This window comes from Harpia harpyja, chromosome 2 (genome assembly GCF_026419915.1).
Source record: "Harpia harpyja isolate bHarHar1 chromosome 2, bHarHar1 primary haplotype, whole genome shotgun sequence".
Lineage (NCBI taxonomy): Eukaryota > Metazoa > Chordata > Aves > Accipitriformes > Accipitridae > Harpia > Harpia harpyja.
Window position 1 is genome coordinate 19606734 of NC_068941.1, and position 23736 is coordinate 19630469.

The 23736-nt window shown below is 41.9% G+C and overlaps 2 protein-coding genes across 3 annotated transcripts; one reads left to right on the forward strand and one right to left on the reverse strand.

Moving 5' to 3' along the window:
* The first annotated feature begins 13348 nt into the window (after nt 1-13348).
* On the forward strand, nt 13349-21263 carry ABRAXAS1 (abraxas 1, BRCA1 A complex subunit). 2 transcript variants are annotated; one of them, XM_052772508.1, is made up of 9 exons: nt 13349-13958; nt 14705-14795; nt 16181-16217; nt 17089-17155; nt 17841-18034; nt 18685-18804; nt 19117-19201; nt 19637-19745; nt 19905-21263. In XM_052772508.1, exons 1-9 carry the CDS (start codon nt 13872-13874, stop codon nt 20327-20329), a joined length of 1215 nt encoding a protein of 404 aa, XP_052628468.1. In that variant the 5' UTR covers nt 13349-13871; the 3' UTR covers nt 20330-21263. The 2 variants fall into 2 exon arrangements, with proteins under 2 accessions (XP_052628468.1, XP_052628458.1); XM_052772498.1 differs by having other exon boundaries at nt 13353-13958; nt 19902-21263.
* MRPS18C (mitochondrial ribosomal protein S18C) lies at nt 21040-23595 on the reverse strand. Its single transcript, XM_052772522.1, has 6 exons — nt 23346-23595; nt 23167-23228; nt 22115-22198; nt 21629-21686; nt 21239-21298; nt 21040-21159 (listed from the first exon to the last, which is right to left on the reverse strand). Exons 1-6 carry the CDS (start codon nt 23395-23397, stop codon nt 21083-21085), a joined length of 393 nt encoding a protein of 130 aa, XP_052628482.1. The 5' UTR covers nt 23398-23595; the 3' UTR covers nt 21040-21082.
* Between the last annotated feature and the right edge of the window lie 141 nt (nt 23596-23736).

The following is a 23736-nucleotide window of genomic DNA, read 5'->3' on the forward strand; positions in this document are numbered from 1 at the left end:
AAAAAAACCCAAAAAAAGCCACAAACAAAAAGAATCCCACAAAAAACCTTGAAAACCTTTTCAAACCTTGAATCTCGCTTTTGTAAAAAGGCTTGTTTAATTTCTAAAAAACAAGTATCTAAATTCCTTGATGGAGAAGCAGCAAAGGGTATGAATTCCTTCCATACATAGATTACATCTTGCCCATTTGTTCCAGTCACTGTTCACACTGCTAAAACACTTCAGTGAAGTCAGGAAATCAAAATTACTTATCTCATCATATGCCACCATTACTCATTACTTAGTAATAGATCTGCAAACTTGGGCTTTATCCTAAAACACCTAGAGCTCCCAGCAAATTCAGTAAGGGCTACAGATATGCTTTCTTTGAAAACACTTTGAAAAAAATATCTTTTGACTTTAAAGTCCTTGATTTCAGTCTCTACTCTTATTTTTCTCAAATTGACAAAACATGGAGGAAAATAAAACACGTTTTCTCTCTGCCTCCCAATTTGCGTAGTCATTTAAAGCTGTAAGAAGCAAATATAAACTGTTCTCAGGTGAGAATTTTTCTATTAATTTTGCTGGTCTACATAACAGACTAAATCAATAGCAACACAATGGAGAATCCAATCATAGTGCTCAAGGTTGGATTTTTGGTGAAACATCAACCAGTTTGGTACTTCCTAGAGTGCTGATATTCCTGCAACATAGTCAGTATTGTGCTAATACATGACTAAGCATCTGCTCTTAGCGTTTTCAGCATAGCTATCTGGTAAGGCATCCTATTTCACCATTCAGGCAAGCAACAGGAACCAAGGATGGCCTTTGTGCGTTATCCTGTTAGCAAGATCTCAGGTAGATAATGTCACGGCTAGAAACAAGTCAACACTTCAGCAGGCTATCAATGTCAAGTTGTTCACTTTTTTGAACGTAGGGCACATAAGCCTGCTTTAAAGCTAACTGTATTCCAAGCAGCAATTTCAGCCATATTCTGGTGATTGAGCCCCAGGACTCCCAGAAGAGGCCCAGCAATTGCATGCACAAGCTTTAATCCAGCATTTCCCAGCCCTACCCTTACTTCCGAAGAGCCAAGTGAGCCACAGCTCAAGCAAAGGGAACCTAACATTCCTTCCATCCTCTATCCCTCCCATTTCCCGCCAAGACAGCTCTTAGTTACTCTTTTGGCACGATGAGAAGCATTTGAACAATACTTCAAAGAAAACAGCTGAAATTAATCATAAGATGAAAACAGAGGAAACTTCTTTTTTGCCCACAGGACAGTTAGGGAACAACTTTCAACTAAAGAACAAAACAAGCCAGCCCGAACTTCAGTACCTGGAGCTGTGCTCTTCCTGTTATTAGCTGCCGTGGCAATGGGGAACTAGACATAAAAGGCTATATCTGATTGCATTAACTTAATTACTTCTTTTTTGATAAATTAATCCTCCACATTGTGAACACAAAATTGTCATGCTCATAACCTGTTACGAAAACTGTGGAAAGAAAAACATTTAACATGCTTTTCAAAAGAGAAGTACCTTCCTATATTAAGCACCCACTGAGTGGGTCGAATGTCCTTCAAAGTTGGGAAATGCACAGGGGAAAAAAAAATTCAGAAATTGTTTTAATGTCTGCCAACTACAGCAGCAAAGCTGTCTAAAGACCTCCTCAGGTTTGTGTCTGATATGGGAGAGCCTGATGAAATCAATTCCACATACAAGTGCCACGAGCCTCTTAGGGTACCAATAAGAATTTAATTAGCATACCACTGGCTGATAAAAAAAAAAAAAGTATCACATATAAAAGCCAATATTACATATAGCCACTGCAGGCAGTCATTTCCCATTGACATCAGTATCTGAAAAAAACGTAACCCCTAAAGTTTGCAGTCATGTCCACTATGCTAAATGATGTTCATACTGCTGAAGACAGTCCCTGCCCAAGAGCTCCTAATCAGTACTAAAAAAAAAAAAAAAAAAAAAAAAGAATTAGCAAGGTAAGATGGTTATATTAACTGTATCACATTGTTACAGACATGTTCTACTGCACAAATAGATGGCTCTAACAGCTTAATAATAACAATAGTAACAATACTAGTAATAAGTTCTCTGCCACAAGAAGAAAGTATATTAATGAAAAGCAGGTTTATGCCAGAAAGACAAAGTTAATCTAGTAGAAAACGGAAATGCTTCACTGTTCAATATGATGAATTCACAGCACCTACTTTTGGCCACTGATGGATATGAAAAGTCAGACCTGAAAAATTAAATGCAATTCTGGCTCATTAAAAGCCCCAGAAAACTTTTATTGATATCAGCAGAATCGGGATCATAGCTATGACCTGTTCATCTCTAGAAAAATTACACTTTTAGAAGGTCGCATGGATTCCTCAAGTCTCGTACGGCAGAACTTGTGACTGCTGGATCTCCCAGATTCACAAAGTGGAAGAAGCAAACACATACAGTCAGTATTCTTACCTAGAACAGTACTCATTAATAACATGTAATTAAAACAATCCAAATAAAACCATTGAAACTTATGTACATCTAAAATACATGTTCTTGTTAGTTACCAACCCCCATAAACAAGTACATCTTTTTATTTATATTTGACTTGTCACAAATATAGCATGAAGTATTCTAACCAGCTTGAACTAGAAGCAATAAATCATGGAATCTCTACTTTAACCCAAGAAAACCTCAAACCGGTACCAGACTATAACCCAGCACGTAACTAGAGATCATTAAAGACACCATTCAAAAGAACTATCACGTAAGTTAAAGCTGCGAACAACACATCCAAGTTAATGGAATTTTTTCTGCTGACTTTTATGGCACCTATATCAAACGCACAGATTTTTATTAAACACATCCTATAATAAACACATACCTTTTTAATCCAATTCTCAACTTACCTCTGACATTTTTATTACAATTTTCACATAGAAATGAGAAATCCCCAATGACACTCTAAACATCGAAGGCAACAAAACTAACACCACAAACAAAATTGTCCAGATAGACAAAATATTGCCCTCTGCAACGCCAGAGCCCTCTCTATTTTCTTCCATGCTTGCTCCTTCAAAATGCCAACCCACTGCCTTTCTGAGAATATATGCTTATTTGTAGTGCAGAATCCAGCAAGCTTCAAGAGACAGAGGCAAATATTCAGATTGGGAGAAGGGGACTCTTTCCCTCACTAGAGCAGTTAAAGAGGCTGAAAAGCTGCGTACCTCACAGGATGTTAGAGTACAGGGTCCTTTCTCTCTCTTAAATTCAATCCTCAGTGGGTCACCTCCTCCGGAGGGAGTAGCCCAAAAGGCCACAGTTAGGAAATGGTATGCATAGCTAGAAGGAATAAGCCAATTGCTCCCACTAAGGGAGGGTCCGACTAAGGTTTTCAATCTACAGCAACCTGTAAACCCTGACCCAACCTTGCTGGGTCAACCGTATAAACCTTCTCCGATTGAGGAGGCACCCGAATTTGTGGCAGGCTCAGATATGCAAGGAGTGTAGTTCACAGATGCATCTGCCCATTGAGTGGGATCAAAATGGCAATATAAAGCAGTGGCATTGGAGATTGGTACTGGGAAGAAAGTCGAAGAAGAGGGTGAAGGTAGTGCACAAGTAGGAGAACTACAGGCTTTATTACTGGCCATAGAGAATGGTGCTACCATCGTCTATACTGACTCTTACGCAACCTTTAAGGGTGTTACAGAGTGGATATATCAGTGGGAATCTAGTAAGTGGGAAGTAGGTCATGCAAAATTGTGGAGGACAGAGGACTGGCAACGTCTCCTAGCAATAGGGAGATCCCAACCTTTAAAGGTGGGATGGGTGAAGGAACATGCTTGGGATGGAACCCCAGCTGCGAAATGGAATCAGCAGGCGGACCACCTGGCCCAAATCAGGATGGTCACCAGTGAGAAGGAAGATTCGGATAGACTAGCAGAATGGTACCATATCAAGCGAGGCCACTCAGGGAAAGCAGATCTCTATTATGAATGCCGATCTTGGGGTTGGCCAGTGTCTATGAAAACCTGTGAAGCAATTCTTACAGCTTGCCCGCAATGCCAAATAAGGCTTAAAGCTAATCACCCAAACCAAGCTCCGGCCCAGCATATCAGACAAGGCAAGGCTCTTTGGAGCACATGGCAGGTTGATTACATTGGTCTTCTGAGACCATCTCACAGGAGTGGAAAGACTCACCAGATCAGTGCCCGGTGGATAATACCAGACTTCTAACCCTGTGACCCGGTTTTAAGACCGAGGCCTAGTTTGTGCTTTTTTACAGGACCATGAAGGAACGAGTCATTCCAGTCCTTTTGCTGACAGTGATGACAGTGACAGGCATGGATGGTGAAGATCTGGATGACAATGTCGTGGCAAAATGATGGACATTAATATATCGCGAGTCCTTGAGCTCGCATGAGAGCAATGTAACAATTATAGTTGGAGGTTCAGATTGGATGGGGGAGGAGGTTATACTCATGTTGTTTATAGTTGGTCACCAGGTGCAGTAAATGCTAGCTCAGTATGAAACACCAGATGTGACTATATCCTCCAACTAACCCATGGGATCATGGGGTGGAGTTGGAATGGTACTACGCTATGCCCTGAAATTCCACGGGGGCAACTCTGTATGGTACTCGAGGAACATTGATAGAGCACCCTAGAGCTGAGTTTACAGCTATCAACCTTAGCCAATGCTACATCTAACAATTTGGGGGCTCTGAAACAATCGGTTATAACATATCGGTAAAGTGACTATCAAAAATTGGGCTGTATTGGATTAGATGCCAAAGAAAGAGAAGGGTATATGTAAAGTTTTTAACATGTCAGTGGACAACTGCTGTGTTCACTCCAAATGTGTCAATGTGGCTTCAAGACTAAATCAACAAGAGAATATGGCAAGAGACCCGGAGGCAATTGCTTCTGCACCAGGGACCAACTGGTTGAGAAAAGTTTTGATATGTTCGGATTTTCTTTCATGGGATGGGCAACCAGCCTTCTCCAATCTTTAATAATGCTTGTAGTTATGATTACTGTAATCTATATTGGAATAAGTTCTATCAAACGCTTGGTAGTGAAGCCTATACTAACGATTAAATATACTCCCTTAAAACTGTCCATACACTGAATATTCCTGTGTTCGATATTCCACTTCAATTCTAGACCAGAAGGGAACGATGACCCACAATGAGCGTCAAACTCACTAAACTGCACCCCCTTTTAACTTTGGAGGCAAGAGGTGACTGTACCACCACTCCAAAGAAACCAGTCAAATCATGACTGTGGTCACGGGGTGGATTGTGGCAGTACATTCCCCCTCCCTCCTCCTGCCAGCAGGAAACAAAACTTCTCCAGGAAGGGAGAAGGGGAAGGAAACCCTGGAGGCTGCAGGTTGAAATTTGAACTGGCCAATCGAGATGCGCCAGGTACACCGAGGTGACCCTCCTAGCCAATAGAATTAAATGACCACAGGTCAGATTCGACAGGGCTATAAATGGGGTCCCACCGGAGGACATGTTGGCAGTCCTCCTTGGAGCAGTGGGTCTGCAGTCGGGGACTCCCCCTCGGGTCAGGGCACCGCCCGAGGTAACTCCTCGAGGGAGAGAGCCCTCAGCTTTTAGGTGAGTGATACGCACATTTTGAGCCATCACTTTAAATCTTGGGGATTCTTAAGTCGGCCGTGTAGTATTAATTCTCTTTACATCATTGAGCCTGTGGTTTTATAAAATGTTACCAGACTTCTAACTAACTTTTGCTGAAGAATAAATCTGAGTTTTAACTCCTGTTGGATTTGGTTAGTTGTGCATCCGTAACACTCATGTGATACCATGACATGCTTATTGTGCCATGAGTCAAGTAGCTTTTGTATCTTCAGATTTACTGCTGAATGCTATCCCTCAGGTCTTTGTAACTATATCGCATCTTCTTCAGCAATCTAACTTTTCTTTTGCACCTTCTTTTCATTATTTACCTGCTTTACCTTCTCTCCCCTTGCTCTTTCTGAGCCTTCTGTGCCTTCTACAAAGCCTTGCTGGTTTGTTTTTTAATTGTTTCTGCTTTCCCATTACTCTTTCTTTCAATGGCAACCTCAAGCCCCCTCACTCTCTCATTACGCTGCTGCTGGAGGCACACCAATACCCACTATTTCTCACCTGCCTCACCAAAAGGCTCTTGCTCTAGGCTTCTCCAGGAAGAATTTTTCATTGTTTGTAAAACAGCTTTGCTCACCCACTTCTATTTAACTACTGTTCCTTATGTTCTCATTTCTGGTCTCTTCCTTGAGTGGCTTGCCCTGCTAATACACGTTCCCTAAGGTGGCATATGGTAGGCAGCTGGATGAGCAGGCATTGATCCTCTGGCACAATGCAGCACATGTCTGAATAGTTACCTTCAGCCTTGGCACAGGGGGTTGGCATGCATGTCGTCTGGGTGCTAAAAACTGTGGGCGGGACGGTGGAGGTAGTTTCTGGGACCTGATTTGAAAGGTCCCCAGCAGGAAAGGTGGGCCAAATGAAGTATTGATAGCACACCAGAAAGTAACAGGAATGTGTGGTGACTCTTTTAATAGGATGCCACAGCAATAAGCCTAGGCACATAGAAGAGGAATCATTTCTTAAAAGGAGAGAGGGAAAGACAGACTTCCCTACCCTAGGGGGACTAAGAAGAGGTTTCCTCTCCTGAATGAGGGAGAATTGTTTTCCATCCTGCAAGACCTTGTCATTTGCACTGCCTGTCTAACCCTTACAAAGTCATATTGCCTGCCACTCTAGGAGCACAGGCAGACACTGTAATTCTTCCCTGCCACCTTCTAAAAAAACAGAGAGCGAGTGAACCCCTCCATCATGCTGAATGATGGGACTGCAGCCCTTTGTCAGCTATAAGTTTCCCTGGCAAACTAGTCAGTCCAAGATATCTGACATTTTCTGGAGGCTGCTGAGAGCTATCACAGGTATATGCCAAAAAAAGCAGAACAGGTTTGGAGGGGGAACAAATAAAACAGAGAGGCTCTGGCAGTCTATTGCTTTTCTCCCAACATGTCACATTTGCCACACAGCAAAAGACAACTACTATACGCATTCCACCCAGTTTTCTCCTGGACACGCAGCACTACAACAACCCACTGTGGTAAAAGCATCACCTTGAATTCATGGGCCAGCCTGGGAGCCCCAGCCCCTTGCAGGGTTGTGAAAGGGGAGGCCATGGGGATGGCATTCCCACATAAAGTGAAAGAAGAGGAAGAGTTGCTAGTAGCCCCTCTATTGAGGTGGTCAAACTATCTAGCCTAAAGGCACTACAAGATCCATATGGCCAGGTCTCTTCTTAACTTTATTCTTTGCTTTATCCGCTTTGTACCTCCTGAAATGATGCAAAACATTTCAGTGTTCTTACCATTCCACTGCAAACCTTTAACATCACATGGTTGGAAGGTAAAAAAGACAAACCACAAACCAAACACCAAAACACCCAAACTGGGAACAATACCGAAATGAAGAAGAGCGTCTATGTCTACCTATTAACAGCATGGAATAAAAATTCTAATGCAATGGAAAATTGTCCCAAAAAGCACTAAAGAATGAGCTTGAGTAATGGAATTGGTCCAATCATGACCAAGGAGTTCAGTGTTGGTTAATTTTCTGCCAAAAGTGGCTAGCAAAGCTTCTAAAGCATCTTTCTGCTCTTGGGATCATGAGCATGGAAACAGCTGAGTTGTGGTGGTCAAAGCAGGTCTACTTCTTAACTCAGGATTGCTACAGGAGTAAATCTGGACTTCAGTTGTATCTCTGCCCTGTATGTAGGTGATGCACTTGCTCGTGATGTGAAGAAGAAAGGAAATTCTGTATTTCTCCAGGCAATTCATAACACAGCTTCCTATTTTCCAATCAGAAAGTTGGCATAGCATATTACACCCCCATCACAATAATTGGTTTTTTTAATTATTTCAAAAGAACCACTGAAATGTACATGTTTGTCAAATTCCAGTATGAATAGCCATGCATCCAACACTATGAGCTGAATAACTACAGTTTGTGATGGGGCTACACAAAATTCCTTGGCACAATAATTTCTTTAAGAATTAGCTCTGCCATCCACCGACTAAACAGAGCTTCTGCATGTCATTCCTCTGCCCTTCTCATGTTTATCCCTCTTACCAATAACAAGCCTGCTGCAATCATGTCTATTTTGAAGCTGGAAGAAATACTTTATCCAGAAGTGTGAAGGTATTGCAAATAATTCAAATAAACATGCAGCAATAGAATGTAGTTTCACTCATTTGTAAGGTCCGGTAAATAACAGCTGATGAATTTATACCAAATAACTACAAGCACTTTCTTATGATGAAGTACCCTACATGTCAGGAAAAGTTGCAAGACGCTTAATGTGCAAAACTCTCTCTTCATTTGGAAGAATGAAATCCAACTTAGAAGAAAGGCATGCTGGTGACACATGAGGAATTCAAAGGCTAAACTTTCTTTAATGTAACAAATCTCAAATTGACACCTGCAAGCATAAGAAATTCACTTGAATCAATGAAGATATTCCTGGTCTCCTAGGGAAATGAGAAGGAGATGGAGTGGCTGTCAGCTGCCTACTCTTGGCTCTCGATCCTTATGGTCATTCTACTAATTTCTTATTATTAGGTAATGTTTTGCAATTGCCTGAGGGAACCGGGATTATGACCTATTTGTTTTTTCACTGCAAGGAGAAGCAAGCAGAGCACTGACTTCTGCCTACCTGTAGCACCTTATATGGAAGGATTGAATCAGGTATAAACAGCCTTTTCCTGCACAGGAGTGGCTATACAGCAGTCATCTTTCAAGCAGGTGCATATACACTGTGAACAGATAAAAACTGCAATAGCACATAACAGCTTTCAAAGAGCACCACTGTGTTTTTGCCCTCCCTTTGATATATTACCTACCATGGACATAGACTAGAAAGAACAATTTGTATGGCCTCTAAAGAGAAGGAATCATGCAGAAATTTTGGGAACCAATCTTTCCAGGTATGCCTCTGTCATGGTTTAACCCCAGCCAGCAACTAAGCACCACACAGCCGCTCACTCGCTCCCCCCCCACCCAGTGGGATGGGGAAGAAAGTCGGGAAAAGAAGTAAAACTTGTGGGTTGAGATAAGAATGGTTTAATAGAACAGAAAAGAAGAAACTAATAATGATAATGATAACACTAATAAAATGACAACAGCAATAATGAAAGGATTGGAATGTACAAATGATGCTCACCACCCGCCGACCGACACCCAGCTAGTCCCCAAGCGGCCGATTCCCCGCTCCCACTTCCCAGTTCCTATACTAAATGTGACGTCACATGGTATGGAATACCCTGTTGGCCAGTTTGGGTCAGGTGCCCTGGCTGTGTCCTGTGCCAACTTCTTGTGCCCCTCCAGCTTTCTCGCTGGCTGGGCATGAGAAGCTGAAAAATCCTTGACTTTAGACTAAACACTACTTAGCAACAACTGAAAACATCAGTGTGTTATCAACATTCTTCGCATACTGAACTCAAAACATAGCACTGTACCAGCTACTAGGAAGACAGTTAACTCTATCCCAGCTGAAACCAGGTACAGCCTCCTTCCTGTCCAATACTAACTATTCCAGTGACTCCAAAAGATACCTAGAGGGATGTCATAGAGGAGAGTTTGCAGCCAATACCGGCCTGCCTTTCTTGTAACATCTTTCTTATCAGACTGCCAGAACATCATATGTCTCTAACAGATACTGTTCCAAAAGAGCACTGACACATCAACTTCAGCCTGGTGGTGCTTCAGATGTTGAACACATTCCCTCCAAGTTAACAAAGAGTTATTTCTACCTGAGGCAAATGACAGGAGGCTCCATGACTATCAATCATGGTCAATCTTCTATCAGTTGATCTTCTTTTTTACAATAAATATACAGGGTACATTCTTTACCTGTTTTGAGCTGCAATATGATCAAAAGCTGCTTACATCTAGAAGTACACCCTAGCATTGTCATTAGGCACATGAAGGTGTTACTATTGCTAGAATTGTTCCTCTGACTCCAGTTGTAGGGCTCCCTGGTATTTCTATGCAAGTTTTGCCATGCTACAAAGACAGCAAAACAGACTGTTCTACTTAGAAAAGTCAATGACACAAAATCAAGAGAGCAAACCTGGGCTGATTTCCCAGCATCTCTTAACATCCAGGGGTACCGGGATTATGTTTTGCAGGATAAGAAAGTCTTTCAAACAGGACTGACCAGAGCATTCTGCACTCCAGTAATTCTGATGTGTGCACTCACACATGAAAACTAAGAATACCTCTTTTTCAATTAAACTTTTGCCAGCTATAACCAAAAAAGCGCCCTTTCGGTTTTTGCTTATATCTTCTCAATTCTCAACCTCACATTCAGCAAACTCCTCACCTGATTGCTACTCAAGGGTGAAATAATCTCTGGTAGTTTTGTTTCAATTTTTATCAAGACCGAGGTTCACACTTCATTTGTGAAAAATCCTCCAAAGGCCAGAATAACCTTAAAGATCACCTATTGCATGGTAAGCAATGTCAGGTGCAATATTTATTTATGGAAACCACACTGTCTTTATGCACTAAAGTGCAAATATCCACTCCTCTGCATTCATACGCTAACTGATCTATGTCTACTGCTCTTTAGGTCTGCACAGATTCCATCTACTTGACTAAACAGATCTGTGTTTATATCTGACTGCAGTAAGATTGTCCTATTTAGAGTTTATCTTTGGCCATCAACAGTTGAATTATGAAAACATTGCAGAAGCACGTTTAAGTATTGTATCCCTCATTAGGATAACTGTAATACATTTAGCTCTGACCACACAAGCACTCTTGTTTCCACACAAGATAAATACAACAATTACAGAACCTTATTTATCATATCCTGTAGCTTACAACAGGCTTGTGTCTTTGTATCACAAAAGCGGGAAGTCCACTGTATGTTCTGACTACATTTGTTTGCCTCAGCAATGTATAGATACCCATCAGATGTGTAGGCATTACATGACTGTCAATACATATCTCATATATTGTCAATATAAATCTTGTATATGGTTTGCGTGTCATCGATGCTGAATGCAACAGAATAATTTGTCAATGGCCGACATTTATTGCATTGATTAAATGCATAAAATTTTCTCGCAGTTCTGGCTTAGGAGTGACTGCAATCACAGCACTGGGTCCTTTGGAGCAATTCTGAAAGATGTCAGTATTCATGTCTGCTTTCATAACTTTCTCCACAAACAGCTATGGAAGCTGGTCATATCCATTTGTTCTTGTTGCCTCCACCGTGGCAACGTGGTCCATAATGGAGTAATTTGTTGCAATGTATCACTTCAGTTGTGTTGTACTTACTACTCATGCGTTTAGTACCATGTGGCCTGCATTGCAAGAAATGCATACTAGCTCTTTCCCATTAATCTTTTCAATCATTCTGTATCATCTGGAGACTTGTCACCCCCTTATTGAGAGATCTAGATTATTTATGAGTGTGTTGAGAAATAAAAGTCTTAGCTGCTCCCTCTCTCCACTGTGACAACAGGTAAGAATCACAACAATCTTCCTCTTCTAAATATTGGCACTGTGAAATGTATATTGGCACTGTGAAATGTATATTGGCTTTCGCAAAACGAGAACACTGAAATTTGCCTAACTACTGCATAAGCTACGTCCCGAAAGGATGTTTGCCTCACTGCCACTAAATTAGGCCTTAATACGGGAAATATGTAGTTAATATATTCCAGATATCAATTGTATTTTATAGTTTGTAGGCAATAAATGGGCACAAGCAGAATATGTAGTTTCTTCTGATGAGATAAGACATCCTGTAACTCAAGTAATTAAAGGATGTGTAGATAGATTTGTGAAAACATAGAAAAACAGACATATGGACTCAAGGACGAGTAAAATTGAGAACACAAGTAAGAAGATAAGGAGTGATTTGTTAGCATGAGAACAGCATTTTGGGGGTCAAAGATTATCTGATGTGAAAGATACAAGAAGAACAAAGGAAAAACAGAAGTTTAATGTGAAAATATTGAAAAGTGTGACTGGAGGAAAACGACAGGGTGAAAAGTGCAGCCAGAGGAAGACTACTGACTTCATCCCTTGCAGATCCCCGAAGGCCGCCAGAGGAAGACTACTGAATTCATCCTTTGCAGATCCCCGAAGGCCCCTCCGAACCACAACAGACGCGTGCAAGTGGGGGGTGGTCTGGGGTGGAGTTATGTTAATAGATACCTGAAATATTAAAATAACCCCTTTGAAACACCACAAACACAGCGTATAAAAAGGCGAGTTCGGGTATAACTGGTGCGCCTCTGGTTTTGACCATGCGCCCAGCGCTGTTTGCCTTTGCTCTATAATAAACTTGTAAAATTCATGAAATTCAGCGTGAGTGCATTTCTCACAGCATCATTCACATATTTTAAATAATCCATAAGGAATTTTATTTAAATATGTCAGAACTAACCATTCTCCTTCTAAATCTTGCCAACAAGTTTTAAGGAAAAAGAAATTGCACTAAGAACGTTAATTTTATATGCAACCTAAAAATATATGTGTGAAATCCCAAAATCATGGAAACACCTCTTGAAAGACCACAGGAGCATACATCCTATTTCAAGAGTCAGGAAATGAATGTCTAAGGCTAAAAATATGCTTACCTATAGTGCTGGTGAGAGATGAAATCAAACATTTGCTCTCCTGAAGTGAAGGGGAAAAACTCCTGTGGCCTTTAGACCGGATCACTGACCACATTTCAAAGAATGCTGTCACTTTTAACTCTCTCTTCCTGAAATTTTTTTCTAGAGCTTTCTTCTGGCTGATATGGTGAGGAACACTGTTAGAATGTGAAAAAATATGTTACTACTAATATTTAAAAGAAGTAATATGTGACTACTGAAAAAAACAAAACATACATTCCGCAAACTCAGCCTATACCTTAGGAAGACATGGTAAAACTTACTGCTGTCAGATCACTGTTTAGCATTATCATTTTATTACTTCCTTATCACAATTTATTACGTTATTAACTCAGAAGATTCTCACCACGATCCTAAACAGTACAATGCAGGTCCAGACATACTCACAGCTGCACGTCCTGTTTCAAAAGGTACAACCTTGTTATACATAGGAGCTCAGCCAGCGCTCTCTGCCTTTTCACATTGCAGGCTGGCATGACACAACCCTCCCACTCCGAAGACATGAATACAGCTTGCTCCACCCACACTGCTAGCTGGATGATGTGGGCCAGCAAGCTCGGTTCAAATGCTGTTTTGATGCTTTACTAAAGCTCTTAGTAAGATCAATGAGGTGCTTCTATAAGCACAAATCCTGACTTTTGGCCTGGAGCTATGGCAGGTCCCAAAGCGCGCAGGCAGGCATCACTGAGGCCAGGACATCTCACCTTGCCCTTGGGAACAAGCCTTTGCTGTGGCACCTGCAGTCCTTTGCTCCAGAAGCCACCCATGAGATGTGGGGGACCCGAACAGCCTTCCTAAATCGGAGCATTGTTTCACCTTAAAACTAAAAACAAAACAGGGATTTAGACTAAAGAATTACACCATTTAAGGCAAACCAAAAGGGCTGGTTTTGGACTGAGCCTCGCCGGGCAGGAGGCGGGAAGCGGCCCGGAGAGCGAGGGAGGACTGAAGCGGGCGCGGAGGGGGCGAAGGCTGACGCAGCGCGAGGAGGACAGGCGGCTGAAGAGACGGGACAGGCCGCTGCCCGGGCCCCAGACGCCTCCTCCTCTCTCCCCCGCTGCTTCCTCACGGGAAGGCCATGTGCCCGACCGGGCCCTGCCCTGCCCTGCCGCCGGCGGCCGCTGGGGGCTCCCGCCGCCGCGACGCGGCCCGCCATTGTCGAGGGCATGGAGGGCGAGAGCACGTCGGCTCTGCTCTCGGGCTTCGTCTTCGGCGCCCTCGCCTTCCAGCACCTCAGCACCGACTCGGACACGGTGGGTGCCGCGGGCCCCGCCGCCGGGAGGGGACGGGACGGGGCGGGGCGGAGGGAACGGGCGGAGGGAGCGAGGGAAGCGAAGGGAAGCGAAGGGAGGGGCGGCCGTTGGTCGCGCGGGCAGCCAGCCACCGCCATGGCGGAGCCCGCCGCCGCCCCCCCGGCCCCGTCAGGAGGGCGCGCTGCCTCCCACCGCAGGCCCGCCGGCACCCCGCTGCCGGGGAGGGCCCCACGCACATCCAGGGCCTGACTGCGTGCTGTGCTGGAGCACGGTTTTGCAGTGTATTCCCTCCCTGCTGCACCCTGCTGCAATGGTGGTTTCTTTCCGTGCTCACTGATGGCGGGAAATTGTGGGTTTTTAATTTTAAAACGAGGAGGTGTGGGCTACCGAACGCCTGGTGTGGCAGCAGCAGCACCGTGCCTGCCAAGGACTGACCAAAATGCTGGTCAGGCCTTCTGGCCTAAGCCTTGGAGGTGAGCATCACCTGTACAGCCACAAACTGTTCACTTGTGAATGAAAACATGAGGAATGGAAAACAGCTCTGTACACATTCCAACTTCTTTGTTCCTTAAATAGACAGGTATTGAAAAATGAGTGAGAACCTACTCTGTTTAAAAAAAAAACAAACAGTTCATTTTGACACCTCTTTCCTCTCCTGAAGACAGCATTTACACTGTTAATATTGGACAAAGTCTTGTTCAATGCTGCTGTCAATGTGAACTTCTTTTTTTCTCTCCCCCATAAAGGAAGGTTTTCTCCTTGGAGATGTGAAAGGTGAAGCCAAGAACAGCATTACTGACTCACAAATGGATGATGTTGAAGTTGTTTATACAATCGGTTAGTCTGTCCACGTTTTTAATACCATGCTTGGTTGCAGGCAATATACAACTGCTTACAGTTTTGAATGAGGGCGGTCAACACCTTACAGCAAGATCAAAGCTGCTAGATCCTTGGGACCACCTTGGTGTAAAAAAAACCCCAAACCCCACCACATGGAAGGGTTATTTTGTAACATTTTAATTGATTTTAAAAATTACAATTTTACTGTAGAAAATATAATAATTTAACAGAAATACTAGTTCTTAGTTCCTTGAATAGCTCCTCTTTGCCAAATATTTTGTCACATTAAAGGTAATTTAGGGCTTAGACTCCTTTGTCTTGGCCACATCACAAACTCTCCTGGACTAGAGATGCGCTGGAAAAACTTGGCCTATTTCAGTGATGTGAACTAACACTAATGTGTTAGCATCTATTACCTAATTTGGAGCTTCTAAAATACAGTGTGTGAAGGCTGCAAGCTATTTATGTATTTCATTGAGCAGATGCCAGATGTATTTTTCTTTATAGTCTTCATGGGATTGAAGTGGATGTGCATTTTATACTAGCCCTTAACAGGAACATATGTATATGTGCACATGCACACACATTTAACTCCCTTTAAAATGCAGTTACACAAAAAGAAAGAAGATAATCCAGTATGTGTCTTCTTTCCAATCTTCCTGACAATATGGTAGGGAGAAATTGCATCCCATTTTCTAGTTTTACTCTAGGATACAATTAAGGTGTAACACTTTCCTCCACTGAGTCTCACAGCTGAACCAAAAATATGAGGCATTTTTTGTGGTGGCGATCAAGTTACCCAGTCTTGTCATCACATGCTCATAGGCAGAGTTAGTTGCTCCAAAGTTTGGGGTGTTTTTTTTTTAGTTAACTTGTGAAAATGAAAGTAGTGAAGAATTTAGGGGAAAAAAAAGGATTTAGAATGCCATTAGATCACCTACAGTTTTTTTTCTAGTAGTCAGTCTTCCAGTTCTCATCATCTACCCTATGGGTTTCTGTTCTCTAGGCTCATCTTTCTTACTAACAGGATCCATGCCTTGCTGCAGAGTAACTCAAGTGAAGTCTTTCATATTACATAGTACTCCTGTACTCAACAGAAGGGAGGAAAAAATAAAGTGCCCAATTTGATTTTTCACTTGACAAAACAGAAAAATGTGTAAAAAATACAGTTTATATTAGTGGTTCCCTTTACATTTGAAAAATGAATTAGAATATTTTTAAAAAAATATTTCCTTTCTTAATCTTATTTAATTAGATGTTAATGCATTTGATTTTTAGCATTCCTTCTCAGTTCTTCTACCAGTTTAATTCTGATCATAGCAGATAGAAGAATATACATCTTGAACTGATGAACCCAGAGTAATATTACCTTCTCTTTCCAGATATACAGAAGCATGTTCCATGCTACCAGTTGTTCAGGTAAGAATCTTATGTAAACAGATATGAAGAAGTTAAAATTAACCCTAACTTGGAACTCTTCAAGAGTTAAGCTTATATTACATTACTGAGAAAATCACCCGGCTGTAACTACAGCAGCCATATCAATGCCTTGGAATAACAGATACAAAATGCCTTATGTTATTCCTATTTTGGTTCTTCATGTCCTTTTTTAGTATTTGTCTGTGTATATAAAAATAGAGATATGGCATACTGTACCTTCTGATGAGCTATGACACCACATGAACTACAGAATAATGTCAACATACTGAACAAACAACATTGCTTTTTTAAAGCATACATCCCAACCCCTCACCCTCAAAAAAAAAGAAAGAAATAAAAAGGTAGCATCGGCCGTAGGCTTCTAAGTGGGTCAGAAACACTTGTTAGCCTCATGGCAGGAGTAATTTCAAGGACTAGTATTTAGAGTTCCATCATAGACGGGAACACAGCTGTGTGGGTTTGCACCCCTAGAAGGGGAGAATCACAACACAAATTTCCTTCTCAAAACTTTCTGAAAACTAATAAACCCAGATGTTATTAGAAAGGCATTTCATATCAAATTGAAGGCATCTTTCTATTTTGTGGTCAAAAGGATATAGATGCTACCTTTAACTTGTGTCCCAATAGCACTGATGCCAGAACAGCATCTGAGCTGTACAAGATTACCTACATATCTATTTGAGTAATGAAATTATCTGCACTGTCCTAGCAGAGCAGCTGTATCAGCATATCTTTATGCTTACCAGGGGGAAAAATAGCTATTAAAGTGGGATGACTGCCAGTCTACTAGGGAATAATTATTTCTAAAGTAGCATTTTTTTTTCCTCTAATTGTCCTAATTTTCTTCTAGCTTTTATAATTCTGCAGGAGAACTGAATGAACTTGCCTTGAAGAAAATACTATCAGGCTGTAAGAAGGTACTTTATTTTCAAACCTAAACCATACCAAGGAGCTCACTCAGATTTTGGGGGCTGTTCTGGATACCTCTTGTATCGAGCTTTTTTTTCCTCTTTCATCTTTTTTTATCTTGTATCTAGTTCCTCACACTGATGGTCAAGGCAGCTGCATCATCTTTTCCCCCGAAAGAACAGTTTACGTTATTTTTGACTGGGTTTCCCTACATATATGTCACAACTTTATTTTTTCTTATTCATTTCTCAAGCAAACAGTTCAAATATCCCAAAGGGATTCTACTGATTTCTAGCTTAAGATCAGTTGATGTCAGCTCACTCAAGTGGTTAAGTGCCACTTGACCAAAAAAACTTAGTTTTCTCCACAGAAGAAAGTTTCACAAGGGGAAGTAGACGCTGGAAAGAGCCAACCAGCAAAATAGCAGCACCAAGTTTGCAGAGTTTCACCTTGAGCACAACATCAGAAAACGGGCCAGTTCAACACATGCTTTTGAAGGAAAGAGAGAAATCGTCATACTCAAATTAGACTTAGATGCTTTAAGGGTTTCAAGTTAACTAACTACTTGAATATGTACACATCACTGAACAATTCAGATTCATGACTTTGTACTGAAATCCTCTAGCTTGCTTCAATATGACACACAGGGACAGCATGATTCAAAAGTAATAATGAATTTTCTTCTGCCTGCAGAGTGTAATAGGATGGTACAAATTCAGGCGTAACACAGACCAGACCATGACATTCCGGGAAAGACTTCTTCATAAGAATTTACAGTCTCACCTATCGAATCAGGGCCTTGTATTCCTTTTGTTAACCTCTAGTGTGATGACAGAAAGTTGTTCTACTTACAGACTGGAACACGCCTTACATCGGCCACAAGAAGGGTAATTGGTTTGTTCTCTGCTTTTAATAAAGCAATAGCACAGCACGTGCTATAAGTTGGAACAGTTTGGGGGTTTTTTGTTGCAATTGAACTATTGTTGACACTGTGTATTTCACTCTTGAAACTTACACATTAAATAAGATCATTTCTTATATTGCTGGAGCCTCATTGCAATCTTACCCTGGAATTCTGTTCAGGGAATTTGCCTTTTATAACTATCTGTAGTGCCAGCATCAACAGGCAGACACTGTCAGTTCATTTATGCACATAAGCTGTTCTTGATCAATTTGGTTTTGTGTCTAGGACTTCAACTATGCATGGTGTTCACCTTCACATAGCATTGAAAAATTGGTGGTAATTTTCAGTTATCTTCAGAGACATGCTGCCCATAGGCTAGGCATAACAAGCAAGTATTGATTTACTGCAACTCATACTCAGAAGTGGGAAAATACTAGAGGCATTGCTCAGAGTCTTTTTGCTCTTGCAGTTTGCCTTTAGCCATAAGAAGTTGTCTATGGGTGATAGGATACATTTAGCAAGAACTAACTATACTGTAAACCTCCATCTGGGATGCTTAATGGTCAAGAACCTTTAACTAAAGAGAGGCCTTTGGATGTTAATAAATCAGTTCTCATACTTTGGCTTTTTAAGTCTTTTCCAGAAAGTTCCTTTGGTTGTTACCAACTTGGGCATGGCAGAACAGCAAGGTTACAGAACAGTGTCCGGTTCCTGCATATCTTCTGGTTTTGTGAGAGCAGTAAGACAACACAGGTACAATACATGCCATATTTACTGATAGCTCTAGCTTTCAGTTAAGTATAGTTATCTTTCTATAAAACTTTTTTTTAAGTGCTTTTGCAAATGCTATAGCCATACCCTGCCCACTTGTTGACCTGTCTCCTACAACTATTTACCCTTCCAAGGTACTCAGAAATTAGTGAAGTCCCATACTTTGCCATGAGAGCAGCTGTCTCTCTCAACATAGGCACCTGGTGTTGAAGCTCAAAATGCTTCTTTATTCACTATACTCCTACTAAGTAAGCACTGGGATCATTAACTTGCAATTATATTCTTGGCTGACAGGTCAGAATTCTTTTACGAAGATGGATCCTTACAAGAGGTTCATAAGATAAATGAGATGTATGCCACCTTGCAGGAGGAACTGAAGGTAAGTCAGGCATACCTGCCGATACAGTTACCTTCAGCAGTACTACAAAACCAAGTCGAGCAAAGGGTACACCATCTTGCACTAAATAAGAAACAAAGCTGTGCCTTGGAAGCACATGTTGAAAGATCAGGGAGTTCCATTTACTGTTAGTAGCTGTACACTAAGTTCTCAAAGTTGAAGACTTAAGTTTCTATTTGATCAAAAAAAAGTACACTGATAAATCCTCAATTCCACTGATAAATTTGCATCTTGCACCTCATTCAACACAAGGTTGAAGTTATCATCTCTAAAATCTACCTCAGCCTCATTACTTAAGCATTTTAATACTTTGTGTCCAACTTTAAAAGTCATGAGTAACTTTAAGGATTTTGTAACAAGGTTAAAGTCAGCTTCTGTGAATACTGTTAATCCCATCAAATGTTCTTTTCCTTGCAGAAAATATGCTCTACAGTAGAAGCCAGTGAACGATCTGTAGAGAAACTCTTAGCAGAGGTGAGCCAATTAAAAGAAGAAATAAAGAGGAAAAAGCAACAACATTGTTCAGGTAAGTTAAATAAATGCAATGCCAGTCTTACTGACTTCCAAAGCTGATTGACTTGGCAGAAGCACAAAACACTTCTGAACTTGAGGCAGCCAAAACAGTAGTGGTAGAAGTGTGCAAGAGGGACTGCAACTCTAGCTTTATTTTTTTTTTTTCCAGGAGAAGACAGAGACTACATAGAAGAGCCAAAGGAGAATGTTCTCCTTTGCCAGGCAATGCAAACATTCTTCCCCAATTCTGGACTTCAGACATGTATTGTTTCCTTCAAAGGCCAACAGATATCCAAGAACTGCTGTAACATTGACCATAATATTAATGTTATGGACAAACTGACTCTCATGGTAGAGGAAAGAGACTTCACTGAAGCTGAAACAAGACACCTAACCAAGCGTAAAGTCAGAGGGACCACAACAGGATCAAAGTCATTCAAGAAATCCAGATCACTGCAGCTTCACCAAAAATTACTTCAGGACCAAGAGGACAGTGACCAGGAAAGGAAGCTTATGCTGAGTAGCACTGAAACAGATGAGGACATGTTGGAAAAAATTAGAGACACAAATGAATACCCACACTCTCCTACTTTCTGATCTGTTAGCAATTTGTCCAGATGACCTTGCACCAAAAGTTACTGCCAGCATATTCAAGTGACACAACAATTTATAGCACTGCAGGGATAAAAAAACCAGTGCATTTTTGAAAGACATACAGGTTTAGGGTTTTTTAGTTTTGGGGGGTTTTTAATGCAGGAATCCCGTTTGGCATAGAGACAAATCCAGATGACATTCCCTCATTTTGCCTTCCAGAGTTAAATCTGTATTCGCTCTCTCAGGGTTTAAAGACTATGCTAGCAGGATGTTAGCAGTCATAACCATGTCACATACTGCCTCAGAGTAATACAACTTCCTGTTGTAGTACTGTTGAAGAAGCAGCACTACCCTTTCCTCAGCAGAAGCTGAGGCAGGGAGCATCAAATGAACACAGGTAACATGCTTAACAGAATTAGCTGTCTACATAAATTGCCACAGTTTAAATACTTTAATTTATCCTTACCTATCAACTACTTGTTTATTTGTTCCCCCCTTCCAATCCAGCAAGGGAAAAACAGACACCTGAACTTTAGCAAGACCTGGGAGCAGAGGAAGTGGTCCATACAGTTGCCCATTTCTACTATTGCTTTCATCTTTCATACTTCCTCCACACAATTTTAGAGACTTGACCATAAAAAAAGCAACTGACATCCACCCTTCAGTCAGTGATGCATTATGCTAGCCAACCACACTTCCAGTAAACAAGTATATAAACATGAATAGCAGTTTTATTGTTTATTTCTTCATAGTATATTACTCTGGATACTTGACATTACATATCTTGGGGTCTGTGAGAAACGATGGGTCCTTAAACATAACTGGCATAAATCCTGTAAAAAGATAAGATGGAGGGGGTTTTTTAATAGGAAAGTAGGCTTGACTTAAACTCAAAAGTGTAATCATACTTACCAAATATGTGAGCTCTTTTAATGGCTTTTGTAATTTCCTTCTGCTTCTTGTTGCACAAGCCTGAAGAGAGAAATCATTTTCAGTCTCCTAAGTCAACAATAACCAAATCATTAAAGGGTAGAAGTGCCATTACTGTCAATTCCCTCTAGCTTTGTCTAAGTCTTCCTAGAAAAAGGCATGTCTGTTTATACTGTTAAATACCAAAAACCCCCATATAATTAAGGGATATATTCACTCCTTGATGAAGGCTACTAAGTCAGAGGAATACTATTACAAAATGTATAGAGTTGGCAGTAGTTACTTTTGGAAAGATAGCTGATACACAGTTACTTGGACTCACAAGAACATTAATATTAACCAGTAAATTATTTAATTTGATACTTCACATACCTGTTATATGCCGGCCATAAATGCAGCCAGTATGCGGAGAAACAAACTGGGAAAGAAGCTATTTAAGAAATCCAAAGTCAGTTTAAGAACTTTTTAGAGAGCTTTATTTTACTACTTGCATTCTATTTTTCATTTTTTGGTCTGTTTTTACGAAAAACTCAGTTCTACCTGGAGACAAGAAAAAGTATAGCTTGGAGTTAGACAGTATTTTATATGCCATAATATTTAAGCTGTATGACAGTGGAATTAGAATTGAGGACTCTACGTGGTAAATAACAAAGTTGTAACACCTGCACATAGGACTAGTAGATTGAACAGCTTATCACAACTGCATTATTTGGCCCTTGCCTGCACACATTCTTACTCTTAAGTTTTAAGCCCCTAACATACGTGAATGATTTTTTTATTCTTGTGGACTTCCTACGCACACATTTAAAAATAGCAAACCAGTTACCTTCATCTAAGGACAGGAATTTTCCAACTCACCTGCACATTCTTGTAGTCCACACTTATTCCACACAAGACACATTTTTTAGGAGGCTCTTTATAGGGGTTCTCCATTTGTATGGGCTGAAATTAGAGAATTATTAACATCTGTAAGCTTCACAAGAAGTAGGGAATGTTTGTTATTTTTATCCTTTGGGCAAAATATGCCTTGAAACCAAAAGAGGTATTTGGTACATCACTGAAGTTTTTCAGTAATTTACTTATCTCTGTTTCTCTAACACACAGATTGGTACCTAGCAATCTAAAAAACTTCTCACAGCTACACAGCCTTTTATGTCTTAATGATAATGTAACAAGTCACTTAAAGCAATCAAGAAGAGAGTGCTTACACCTTTTACTTAGAAGGCAATATCTACAAAAGCTGGTAGTAAGGTAGTTGTCTGATAAGTCGCAAGAGACTTTTTTTGAAAGTAATTTCAAAGCAAGTGGCCTGAGGGAGCTCCTGTCTGCTCACACACTTTAACTGAGAGATTGCCAAATATCTCCCAAGCCCTGAAAGGCTCCTTAAGCTTCAGAACACACCCTGCACCAAATCATTGCAAGATACAAGTGGAAGGAGAAGTTTCATTTTTGCAGACATCGGTAGAATTTGGGCAGAGAAAGACTATTTTTAGAAGTTTTTGCTGGTGCCGGACAACACATTTTTATGACCTAACCACCAGACCTAGTGCATTCTCTCAGCTATGTACAGGAAATCAGTCAGCGCTGCCAAAGGTTTTGCGCCACATTCGAGCCGCTGAGACGGCTGGTTGAGGTGACAACGCTTAAGATACCGTACATCAACAGCGCCTTAACTTCAACACCGGGTCATCTCCTTCGGCTCTGCCTTCCTGCTCTGCAACACGCCACGTAACGGAATTCCGGTTTTCCAGGAGCCCGAGCTACGTAAAGGCCCCAGCAAAGGGTTCTCAGACGCCCCCGCTGCCTGACCGGAGCCCCTCCCGGTAAGGGCGGCAGCGGCCCCGGAGGCGGTAGGAAGCGCGGAGCGAAGCACAGAGCTCACCGCGGGCTACGCCCGGGGGGAGCCTCACCTGGTCGGACGGGCTGGGCCGCCACTCATGCTGCAGGCGGCGCGGCTGCTCCCACAGCGGGGCTGCAAGGGAAAAAGCGACGGGATTAGTGGCGATGGAGGAGGAGAGACCGGCCAGGCGACGGCCCCACGCGCCAGCACGGCCGTCTCACTGGAAAGGGGAAAGTAGGAGGAACGCACCGGGCACCAGCCTCCGCCAGGGGCCTCGCACCGCCACAGCCTGCCCCGCCATACTGCACGCCACCTACAAACAACGCCACTTCCGCCTATGCGTCTCTACCTTCCGACTACAGCTGCCGCCCTGACCCTGCCGCCGGTACAAGTGCCATTCGCTGGCCAATGGGGCCGCGGCCTGCCCTACTTGAGGCAGGCGATTGGCCGCTGCCTGGTTATGGTCTCTGTACGTTAGAGACTTGTTGACGGAGGTGGCGTCAGTGGGTTGCCGCTCCCTCATGGCAGTTCCGTCTTCCTCCAGCAGGTCGGCCGTTCCTCGCCGCACCCGGCCGTGACCGTGGCGGTCTCCGCACCGCTTTCTCGCAGCCCCGGTTTCAGGGCGAAGACTGACACTCAC